Genomic DNA, 12,002 nt, shown 5'->3' with positions numbered 1-12,002 from the left:
TCTGAGTGGCGTTCAGGAACCTCAGCAGCTGCCTGCTCTGGACGGGGGACAGATCCGGGGCACGCTCAGAGATGAAGAGCTGGACATCGAAGGCTGTCGCCTCCAGCTGAGCTTTGGTACGTTCCAGGTCTTTCATCACTGTCTGTGAATAGTTATCAATCGAGACACAGGTGTGAGAAAGTTAGCATTCACACTTCTCATGCTTACCAATTTAAAAAATAACTTCCTCTACCAATGTTTAATGATTAATAAAATTAATCAATAAGCTATTTATCAACTAGTAATCATAATTTAGATAGGATAATAACATATAAAAAGACAAGCCCTTCCAAGAATGGCCCTCTGTGTGCCTCACATACCACACGCAGGCTGCACCTCCGATGGGAGGAACTGCAGCTTCGGTAGCTCCTTTATCAGTGTGGGAGGAGATGTTGGCATTTCAGTGTCACTTGCTAACAGTGACAACATCCATTTAACTGAGCTGAGACAGAGCAGGACTATGGGGAAACTGGAGATGAACTAAAGAGGCCAGAATATCCTTTATGCCTTCATGTCCACGGGCATGTTGTTCAAACTAAGAAAGTTGAATAAAATTCATGCCAAAATCAACTACCATATAAATACTGTGTATTTATATTTTTTTCTTTTTTCCAGCCCTAGGGCTTGAACTCTGGGCCTGGGCTCTCTCCCTGAGCTTCTTTTTTGCTCAAGGCTAGTACTCTGCCACTTGAGCCACAGTACGACTTCCAGCTTTTTTAAGTGGTTTACTGGAGATAAGAGTCTCAAAACGAGCTTTACAAAGTCGGTGCGGGGGAGGGGGGGTGGGGGAGAAGGGAGGAAGGAGAAGGATTGGGATTGGGGGGGAGGGGGAGGCTGGGAAGGGATGTGAAGGGTAAACAAAGGAGGAGGATGCAATGCTTGGTAAGAAATGTACGCATTATCCTGCCCATGTAATTGTAACCCCTCTGTACAGTATGTTCACAAATAAAACAAAATTAAATTAAAAAAAAAAAAGAGTCTCATGAGTTTCCTGACTGGATTGGCTTGGAACCATGCTCCTCAGTTCTTAGCCTCTTGGGTGACTATGATTACAGGTGTTAGCCATCTGTGCCAAGCTCAATGTTATCTTTTTTCGGGACTACTTCACAGCTACGGTTACGTATATGCCTGACACATAAATAAGCATGTAAATACAAAGCTGACATGTCCGTGGTGATAAGAGGCCTCTAGGCACTTGGGATGGACGTGCTTCAGCAAGGCTGTGATATTTTACAGTTTTATCATCTCCAAACTAGCATCTCTTAGAGACAGAGAAAAGGCAGAACATTCTATAGCCGCCCTTGGAAAGCAATATTTGGTTCTATTTTGTTTTTAAATCCACGGGCTTTGTGATACACTGGTTGTGTTCATTTTGACACTTGCCTTCAGAAATGCCAAGCTTTTCTTCCCATGTTCGGTGTCCCGGGCATCCACGGCCCCGATGGCCCGTGCAGCGCCACTCCTCTCTGACACCCAGTGTGAGAAGGACTGAAGTTTACGCAGGAAGTCTTCATGAGAAATGGCTAGTTTAGACTAGAAAATAAAATTGAGCATTCACGTCTGTCCACAAACTTTCAAAGTCCTACTGTAGCAGGAAGTAGATACCTAAATAGGCTCACAACTGTAGTTTTAGCCCAGTCACTACATTTGCTGAGCACGCTCTCTGTTAAGCAAGTTCTAAAAAGATGCTTTTTCATTCTCAATGTCTGGTCTTCCTCCCTGCCCTTTCCCCTTTGTGAGGTACTCAGGAACAATGTTGGGGGCTGGGAAGGTGGCTCAGTGGTAGAGTGCTCGCCTAGCATGCATGAAGCCCTGAGTTGGACTCCTCAGCACCACACACACAGAAAAGGCTGGAAGTGGTGCTGTGGCCCAAGTGGTAGAGTGCTAGCCTTGAGTAAAAAGCAGCTCAGGGACAGTGCCCGGGCCCCGAGTTCAAGTCCCAGGACTGGTTCCAGGAGGGGCCATACCCTGTGCCCCTCATCTCACTGACCACAATAATTAAAATTTTAAAAAAAAACTCTCCACCCTGGAGACAAAGACTCGATAGCAGTGCTGTGGTCCACACACATTTTACTTGATAAAATTAATAAACCTTTCCTTTTCTCCAAACTGTGTTCTTTTATTTATGAGCTGGCATTTCACTTAGGGACCAAATTTCCAGAAGTACTACAAATAAAGGCTTCATACTACAAAAATGAACTTCATCTTATGACTAAACTCTTAATAGCAATCAAATTTTATTCAAAATCTGCCCTTATGCCTACCATTTCAGAGTCAATCGCAAGCATGATATGCTGTATTCTTTCTGAGCACGCATTGCTGAGGGAAGTAAAGGTAGCCTGCAGCCTGTGGTGGCTGGCACTCAATTCCTCACAATGTCTTCTGGAAAAGTCACTGGGAAGAGACTTCAAGAATTCTTCTGCCAGCTTCAAATCTTTTCTTAAAAGCACAGCAATCGGAGCCAATCCTAATTCAAATGTCTGCAAAGAAACACAGCCCAGATCCATTTACTATTTCATGGGAAAAAATGTAAGTATAAAATAAATGAAAAGTGCTCTGCCTTTTCCAAATCTAATACCAGGAACACCATCTATAACTACCCATGCCATGGTTCCATCCTGGCTGAGTGTAGACACTGTGGGATCAGGGCCTACTGGGAGTCTTCAGATCCCTGGGGAGGGCTCTCCAAGTGCATTATGGGACTCTAGTCTCGGCTGCTCCTTGGCCACAGGTAAGTGGCTCTGCCTACCACTACACTGTGGTGCTACCACAGGCCCAAGAATAATGGGGGCCACTGGATTATGGACGGGAACCTCCAAAACCGTCAGTCCAAATAAGCCTTGTGTCTTTGTAAGTTGACTGTCTCAGGAAGCCACTGCACTGAAGGAGACCTGGCAGATACAGCAGCACAACTCTTACCTCCAGCTGTTTAAGTTGAATCTTTAAAGCTTCTAGATTGTTACCCACAGAATCCTGGTTGTCTAGTGGGGGGTTCAGATCTTGAAGCAAAGCCAGATACTCATGCATTTTTTCAGTGTGCTGCACACATTGCTGTAATTCACTGGAAAACTAAGAACAAATTTGCAGGTCACAATTCAATAGCCTTTATCAAAACATTTTTTTAAGCAAATAAAATGTGTGGGATTATTCCCTTGTAGTTCATGCAGGTACTTCCACACAAAGTGGGAAAGTCAACTTACTTTTCCCATTAAGCTGTCTCCGGAAGGCGTTTCTTTCAACCCAGAAGCACAATCCAAATGGTCTGATAAAACATCACGTGACACCTCCAGCCTCTTATCTCTTGGCAACGCTGAAACACACATGGGAGAATTTTCTAGCCCAGATTTTTTTATGGATGGTAAGGTAAGGAGACAGTCGTTTTCCTCTTTGAGTTTTAGGTCAGCGGGAAGGTGTGGCTCTTCTCCCCCCACTGCAGAGGGCGGGCATGTCTTTTGATTCATGTCTCCGAGCCCACCTCCTGTCACTGAAGGCCCAGCAGCCAGCCACCTGGAGAAAAGGCCTCCGAGTTCCAGGGGAGACACTCGGGGTGGAGCAGCTCCCCTCTCCAGAGCCCAGTCTGCTGGGGCGAGTTCTCTCATCAACTCCAAGGCTCCAATAATTTTCTGGTTATACTGATTTTGTCTCAGCATATCGAGGAGAAGTTCAAACGTCAGATTTGTAATGCAGAAAGGGTCAATGGTACCCTCTGGCCTTGGTTCTGATGAGGTTCGCATGGGGGAACCAGAGCAGTCAATGATACTACAGTTGATGGGTACACCAGATGCTTCACTCATCCACTGTGATGAGACAACACTTTGAATCAAGTTCTGAATTAAAATCTTAGCATCTACACAAGCTGGAGTGTCTCCCATCTCTTGAGGATTCATACACCCTTGAGTCAATCTGCTTTTTAAGATGCTCTTTACCTCTTCCATGAGCACCTCTGACAATTGAGGAATATGAGCTTCCTTTTCTTGAGCTCCTGGAGACAAGGGTAGTTCTTTCGGGAGCTGTAAATCAGTTCTTTCTTTCCTATTGTTAGTTTTCATCGAACAACTGCCCATGTCCAAAGTGTTAGTGGAGTCATTTTCCACACCCTTCAGGCAGAACTTTGACTGCCCAAAATCGGTATTTCCCCTAAGAGGTGGAACTGGAAGTGTGGCTTCATTACTTTTTGCAGTGAACTGAGGGATCTCTGTTCGTCCTTGGGAGACTCTTTCTCCAGCACAAAGATCACCATGCTGGGCTATCTCACTTACAGCCCAGTGGGCTTGAGTAGGGGCTGACTCCTCTGCACTACGGAAATCTTTCTCAGAACACGCAGCTTCGAAGGTGTGGCTTGGCCTATCTTTGTTTTGCTCCAGTCCAATTTGTGCTTCTACATTTCTAGCACAAAGTTTTAAAGGAGCAGAGAGCTCAAGCTCTTCCTTGGGTCCTTCGGTGAAGGAATCTTTCTCAGAACCATTATTCCCTTTAGACACTGTAATATCTAAAGCAATGCCATCACTGATCACTTTGGAAGCTGAGGTGTCAAATATTTCCTCAAGATTCACATATTGAACAGGACTTTTACTAATCTTTGTCTGTACACTCTTTGCTTCATCTTTAGGAGTTATACTTGTTGCTTTAAGACTCCCTTTTTGATTAAATTCCTCAACATTTGTGAAATGTGGAAATGGAAACTGACTCTCAACTAAATCAAGACTCTCTCTTGTGCTTTTATTCAGTGAAAGTTCAGGGTATTTTTCTACATCTTCTGGATAGTCCAGGAGTTCTCCTCCACCGGTGCCCATTTTCTGAACTGATGTTCTCTCTTCTGTTAACACATTGCTTTCCCCACCTTCCTCTAGAACTGGACCTTTTCTGCTTCCTTGGCAATCTCTGTCAATCTCAGCTGTGGGTAACAACTGGCATTCCTCAAAAGGTATTCCTGCCCACTCAGGCTCAGAACATGCCGCCCTCTCTCCATACTGATCACCATCTTTCACACAGTGGGCAGATTCTGGTCTTTCCACTGACTTGACATGTGTGTGCATCCAATCATTAGCTAACTCACAGGTAGAACTGGTAGTGTGTAACGCACCTGCAGGAGTAAAGTGCTTTTCTGATCTAGTGTCTTCAGTGACCGGTGGCAATCTATCTTGAAGGATTATCTCATAACTCAACAGACTGTCTTTGGTTTCTCCAACAGCCTCGGTTTCACATTCTGGAAGGCTACATGTTTCAGTAGCTAAGCTACTTGCATGAGTTGCTTCTTGCTGTAAAGCATTTACACTCTGCAGTTTCACAGAACTGTAACTGTGCATTTCATCCAGAATCATTTTGTTGGTCTGTTGGCCTTCCCTTACAGCTGTGGCACACGAGTGAGTACCACATTCTGCTTCCACCTGGGAGATGGACTCTCGAATCTCAGCTCCGATACCTCCTCCTTCATTACCCCCACCATCATCATAGTTATCACTGTCATCGTCTTCCTGATCATTACTGTCACATACACAATCCTCGAAACTTTCTTCCCTTTGCACAGAATCTAAACGATCCGTATCAGCCTGGGACGCTTGCCCACTTTCATACTCTTCTTTTCTCCCTCTCCAGCTACCAGTGCCAGCCCATCCTGAGGAAGCACCAGTGCTCTCTTTCCTTCTGGTGGTTTCGTGACTGACCAAGGAGCCAGACCCCTCACCTCCCCAGTCCTCGGCGTCGTCCCTGTGGACAGCTTCCATGGACAGCACCCGCACCTCTTCTGAGCCAACTGAGCTTGAAAGTTCTCTGCCATCAACATGGGACTCGTCTCTCTCACCACCGCAGAGATGAGCCCTAGGACACCGCGCCTTACCCCTCCCACTTGAGCTGTCACCTTGTCCCCTGAGGGGATCCACAGAGCACTCGCTCTCTTCTGAGTCACAGAACGCATCTCCAGGAGGAGAGGTCTCACCGCTTTCCTCTTCCATGATGTCACAGTCCTCAGGCCGCAAACAATCACCGTCATGGCCTTCAAGAAGCAGAGAATCATGGTCATCATCATCACACAAGGGAGTGCCATAGAAACTGTCACTGTCTGTGTCCGTCCCCGTCTCACTCTGTGGCTCATCCAGCAGGGACGTTTCATAATCCCCTGCACTGATGGTTCCTGCATGCAACAGCATGTCGGAAACAGGAGATGTGTTGGCATTACCCAAATCGTACCACAGACTTAGGGTACAGGACTCTTCCGCTTCCAGGTCAGGTTGATTTTCTTTGGATTTCTTCTGAGAAATACTAGGAAGATGTCCGCTCTCACCACAAATGCCTGACATGTATTTGACATCACGATATTCTTGAGGACTGTTAAGATCCATGTTTAAAGGTCTATCATCAGAGCGATTTCCCTGGCTGAAGTTAATTGCTGCAATTCCCAGGAACTGGTCTTGAAAACATTCTCCCATTCTTTGATCTGCCAGCATGTGCTCGTCACTGAATGACAATGTAGAGGCTTCACATTTGTTTTCCTTGTTCTCTGGGGTGTGTCCACCATGGAAGTCTCTGTGCTTGTGCCTCAGTTTATCATGACTGAGCAAGGCACTCAGCCTTGGAGAGTAGTCAAAGAAAGACGACTCCTCGTCTGCAGCATCCTCATTCTCTCTCTCACTCAGCTCCCAGAGTCTACAAGTCTTTGATTTCACAACAGGGTCTGTTATCAAGTCACCTGCAACGTTAGAATGACCACAGAGATCTCCATGGTCCTTTGTTTCGAGCTGACTTTGGTTTCCACAGGTTTTGGGTCTGTTTTCAGAGTCATGTCTAAGTTTGCCAGTTTTTTCAAGTTCCATCAGTGGTAGGTAGGATACAGGATTGGGGACACACATACCAGCTGAATTATTAACTTTCTGACTGCTTGTTATTGTATTTTCCAGGTTTTCTGACTGATATATTTCACTACAACTAAAATTATTTCCCATTTCACCAAACTCTGCCTTCATAGCACACTTTCTGTTTTCACAAGTCTCTTGCTGTTCAAGGTCTTTGAAGTGACCTTTAGCAACACCAGTTAGTGAGGCTGAACACTCATCCTTTTCTTTACTTGGAAAATTAAGAAATTCATGAAGGAAAGTCATGGCTTCAAGCTTTCCTTTCACTAGTACATCCTTCTCCAACTCTGTGACGCAGCCTTGCAGCCCGGCATCAACAGCGGCATCCGGCTCTGTGACACAGCCCTGCAGCCTGGCATCGACCGCGGCATACGGCTCTGCGCTGCAGCCCTGCAGCAGCATACTTACAGCCTCATCCAAGTCTCCATCGTACAGCAGAAGCCGCTTCCCTGTGTTTGCATCCATGTAGCTATTAACCATCAAGTAAGACAGGAATAACCTTCTGGTTTGTTCTGAGCTCTGAGGTGCTGCTGGCTCTTCGCCATCCAAGGCATCTTCTTCTTGCCTGTAATCATGAACCGTAGATGGATGGAATTTACAAAATGAGAGCCATCTTCTAGCATTTTTACAAGCTTCTAAATCTCCTAAGTCTGGCATTTTATCTGGTAGTATTATGTTCTTTAAGATTGATGCTGTGTTATCACCTATAATTCCTAGCTGCCTAGCAACATCCAAATCAATGACTTGAGAGCTTTCTGGGATATAAAGGGCAGCTATTTTCTGCCTGCCATTCAGGATTTTGTAAGCCAACTCATTTGTAATCAGGTTTTGATGCAAAGATGATGATGTTGGGAATATTTCACCTGAGTGGGGCCAAATGAGCCCAACATAGCCCCGCTGAGACTCGAGGACCAAGAGAGCACTGCTGGAAGTGATGAGGTCACATTGGACGGCTTCGTCCACCGTCAGGCGCTCTGCAGGGTTTGCACGGATGATTCCACCTGTCTGAATCTGATACATGAGAATGCCGTGGGCAGTGTCTCTGTCAATCACCCCAGCTGCCATGGCTTCTTCTACGGTCATTTTTTTACCAGAGTTGCAATCAATCAGACCACCAGAGAGAAGCTGTGCACCCAGTAACCTGAACATGGTCTCTCTGTCTATGAGGCCTTCATGGGCTGCTCTCAAAATGCTCAGGCTTCTCCCACATTTTAATGTTATTCTCCCTCCTTCTTGTGATCTCACGGGAAGAAGCCACATCCTAGTGTCTTTCTGTAAAATACTTCTTTGCACCATATCCATTAAAGATACCTTCTCAGAGGTACAAGGATCAATAAGATCTCTGTGCATATGTTGCCTTTCCAGCACTTTTGCAAACAGTGTTGAGGAGATCAAGTTCTGCTGCAAAGCCTTCTGTAGAGTCCACCGTTCCCCCGTGGCTGGAGCAACCAGAACACCCGAGGCAAGCAGGATCTCCAGAACTTTAATGGCCACGGCTTCTGACACGAGACCTTGAGCCAGGGCGTCTAGTACAGGGATCGTGGTGGATGGCACTGCAGAAATAACCTGCTTGGCTTTGTTTACTTCTTCAAGTTGGCACAGGAACTGCTCATCAATAAGGCCATGACTTTTGGCATCGTGGAGGTCAAAGCACTTTCCTAATTCTGGTGAAATTAAGCCAGAAACCATTAGCTGTGTCTCAAGCAACCTGACCCCCGTGTCAAAATCAATTAACCCCTTCAGAACAGCCTGGAACACTGAGAGGACTTCTCCAGTTGTCCGGTCAATGGTGCCCGCAATCACTCTCCCCAGCTGGAAGGAAAACACAAAGGTCTTAGGTCAAGTCTGTTCCCCAAGAGTGGGAAAATTTCATGCAACTTTTCTTGTTTCATCATGAAAGTCCTCTACTTACCAAGGCGCAGCAATGCTGAGAATGTTAGGAGCTCAAATGCACAGTGATCTATGTCAGTGATCTACTCAACAGAAGTGGTAAAGCTTTGAAATAACATGCATCTGTGAAGTGAAAACTTAATACGTGTACATTAACCAGGTTAGTGAGGACGTGGCAGAGCAGATGACGATGGAGGAAACAACACACACCTAGAAGGCAAATCATGCTTGCTGCATTAGAGAGAGGTCAGAGTTGACGTGAAGGAAAGCCAGCCCATCAACCCTAGGCTACCATGTTTACAGCATACAGACTTGAGCAAGGGCAGTCCCAAACTAAGGAGCTAGGAAGTTGTTTTGTACCCACAAACTGTGTGGAAATACTTCTGAGAGGAATGGAATTAAATATGATATAAAGACTTTTTTGAAATTTGCATTTTGTGTTGGGCATGTTAATGTGCATCACCAAATTTAAAGAAGAATTGAGAAGCCATATTTTAAGCAATTTTCGTTATATTCTAGAAGGCACTAGAACATCTTCCCTGTAAGACCTCACATCCCTCAAATATGAAGGGAACTATGTCATTACTTTCATGAGTATCCCCACAGGTCAAATAAACTCCACAGCACATCAATAATGCTGCCATCTTTACAAATGATGCTAAAGACAGGGTCTTGGTATGTAGCCCAGACTGGCCTCTAACTTACAATTCTCCTTCTTCGGCCTCCCCTGTGCCAGACAGAAGCACGCACCACCATGCCCAGCCCACAGGATCTTTTATAACATGTTTTATAATAATATACCCACTATCGTAGAAGTAGAAAATGGCTTTTTGAGAGAAGTGTTAGAAAAATGAATGATTCCTTCCTTTCACCATGCAAGGCAGAGATTAAGATGTCACAGAAACTGAGGTAAGTGAAACTGCATTTCATAAACAATACTAAACTCGTCCAATAAACTCCATCCATACTTCAGCTACGTGTAAAATTCAAGGTGACTTCGTCACTGACACGGAGTCTTCATCATGCAGTCAAGGCCCCTGACACAGCTTTGTCTTAACCACTGCTATTACCTTCTCATCCATCATCGCATCTCCCAAAGGTTGGGATCCTTGCAGCTGTTTCAGAGACTCGCTACATAATAAATTATAACCTTCTTGAAGAGTTTTCACTTGTTTTTCCAGTTCGATTCTTTCTTCTTCCGTCATCCTAAAATAACATTAAAGGATGAGAAAAATAGCCCTGGTTCTCAAGGAAAAACACCAGAATCTCAGGTTCAATGATGGCCAGTGTTCTTAAATTTTCCATGAATGACTTGCTCAGGCCCTAGTAGTACTGTCTATGAAAATGAAGCTTCCACAAAAACATCTAGGAGTCTTTACTTGCCTGAGAAAGAGACTGAAGAAAGGGATGTAAAGCAATTTGTCAGCACCTCTAGGAATTTCTAGATCATAACTGCTGTTATGTGTTAGGAAGGACCCCAATGCCAGTCCCAACACAAAGAGGGACATCAAATAACTATCTCAAAATGGAACTTTTTAACTAAAGACTGAGGAAATTTACAAGGAAATTAACATAATTCTCTAAGTACAATATGAAATCTTTCTGGAATAATCTTAGAATATCTGAAAGTGGCTGAGACAAAAGAAGATCCTTTTCCTGAGTTTGATGAAATAGATACAGCATCTTGCTGCAAAATAGATAACAAAATATGAGACACTATAGTGAAGAAAGTGGAGGCCACATTATTCACACCTATTTTTCAACAGGTCTCCTTGGAATATCACTTAGAATTAAGACTTGATTTGGAATCTTATTTCTTCCATTCCCTAGCTATTCATCTTTCACTTCTCTAGGCCCATTCTCTTATCTGTACTAGAGGAGGATAACAGATACATTTCAGAGAAGTGAAGACTACAAGAGAAAATTAAACTGCTAAGTTTATTTTCTATATTAGGGAAAGTAATTTGTGATTCATTTGTTTCATTTTTAAAATCTCAAAATTTGCCACTTTTTGCACTGCTGAGTATTTCTTAAAATGTTATTATCAGTAGTTGCACAAAGAAGTTACAATTCCCTAAGTTGGGTTACTAGTGCAGTGCTTCATGATCAATGTCACCCTTCCATCATTCTTCCCAAGAGCTCCCCTCAAGTGTGGATTTCAATCTGCACACTGCTAAATATTTCCAAGAGGACACCCTTACTCTGAATGAAAGAGCTAATTAAAACCAACATACTTGTCGCCATGTTTAGCCAGAAAGAGTTGCATGGTCTGAAGTGTTTCAGATAATTGTTCCTTCTTGGTTGATATTTCCTCACTGGAAATCTGCAAGGAAAGAAGGCACATTCAAACTCTCCCCCTATACAATACAATACTATACAACAGTACTTTTAAAAATAAGTTTCTATGAATTGGTCTGCTTTTTTGATGACCCAAATCAATAACCTATCATTATTGGCAATGTAAAGGCCCTAGATAAGGGCTCTATTTAGATGCACAGAAAGGAAAGTGCCTCTCTTTGTATTTAATGCCATCATCTTTATGAGGGAATAGTAATGCAACATCATATAGCTCTTGAATTTGTTCCAGTTCAACTATGGATAACAAGGTGGCCTGGACCCTGGGGTAGAGTTGAGCACTGATCCAGTGGTACTCTTCTACATCCGGGTGCTCAGAAAGGACAGGCACCAGGAAGATGACCTCTAAAGAAATCTTCCTTCCCCCAAGCTCCTGAACAAACCACTCTCCTTTCCCCAAACTGATGTTGACAGCATTCGTTTATAAGCCAAGTGATTAGGAGTGATTGCCAACATCAAGACTCTCCCATACTCTCAGAGAAAAGCAAAGTCGTCCTGATGCCTCTGTGTATCACTTCTCCATGCCTTAGTCCAGAACTCTCGTTCTTCTAAATGAACAGAGACACAGCAGGCCAGTGGAGACCAAGGACCAACGAACGCTACGCTGTTACTCCACTCAGGGAAATACTTTATATGCCCACAGGCACCCATGAGGGCAGTGGAAGACACATACTAGGACACCGAACTTTGTAAACTTCCTTTCCCAAAGAGACTGCGTGTTCTGAGAGATGTGTGAAGGCCGTAATCTGCGTTCAAAAGGTGCTACCTTCTTTTTTTTTTTTTTTTTTGGGTCCGGTTGTGGGGCCTGAACTCTGGGCCTGGGTGCTGTCCCTCAGCTCTTCAGCTCAAGGCTAGCTCTCTACCACTTGA

General features: G+C 44.3%; 1 protein-coding gene across 1 annotated transcript in view; it reads right to left on the bottom strand.

Annotated features, from left to right (window-relative positions):
• The window catches only part of Dst (dystonin), a 287,116-nt gene that overhangs the window by 109,764 nt on the left and 165,350 nt on the right, over window positions 1–12,002 (bottom strand). The window contains exons 35-36 of the mRNA XM_013019154.1: window positions 11,012–11,100; window positions 9,848–9,983 (exon numbers count right to left, since the gene is read on the bottom strand). Coding sequence (XP_012874608.1) covers window positions 9,848–9,983; window positions 11,012–11,100 — 225 coding nt within the window. The remainder of the gene's footprint in view (window positions 1–9,847; window positions 9,984–11,011; window positions 11,101–12,002) is intronic.

Source organism: Dipodomys ordii, unplaced genomic scaffold (genome assembly GCF_000151885.1).
Source record: "Dipodomys ordii isolate 6190 unplaced genomic scaffold, Dord_2.0 Scaffold44, whole genome shotgun sequence".
Classification (NCBI taxonomy): Eukaryota; Metazoa; Chordata; class Mammalia; order Rodentia; family Heteromyidae; genus Dipodomys; species Dipodomys ordii.
The sequence above is the reverse complement of the archived record's forward strand: the minus strand, read 5'-3'. Positions and strand labels throughout refer to the sequence as shown.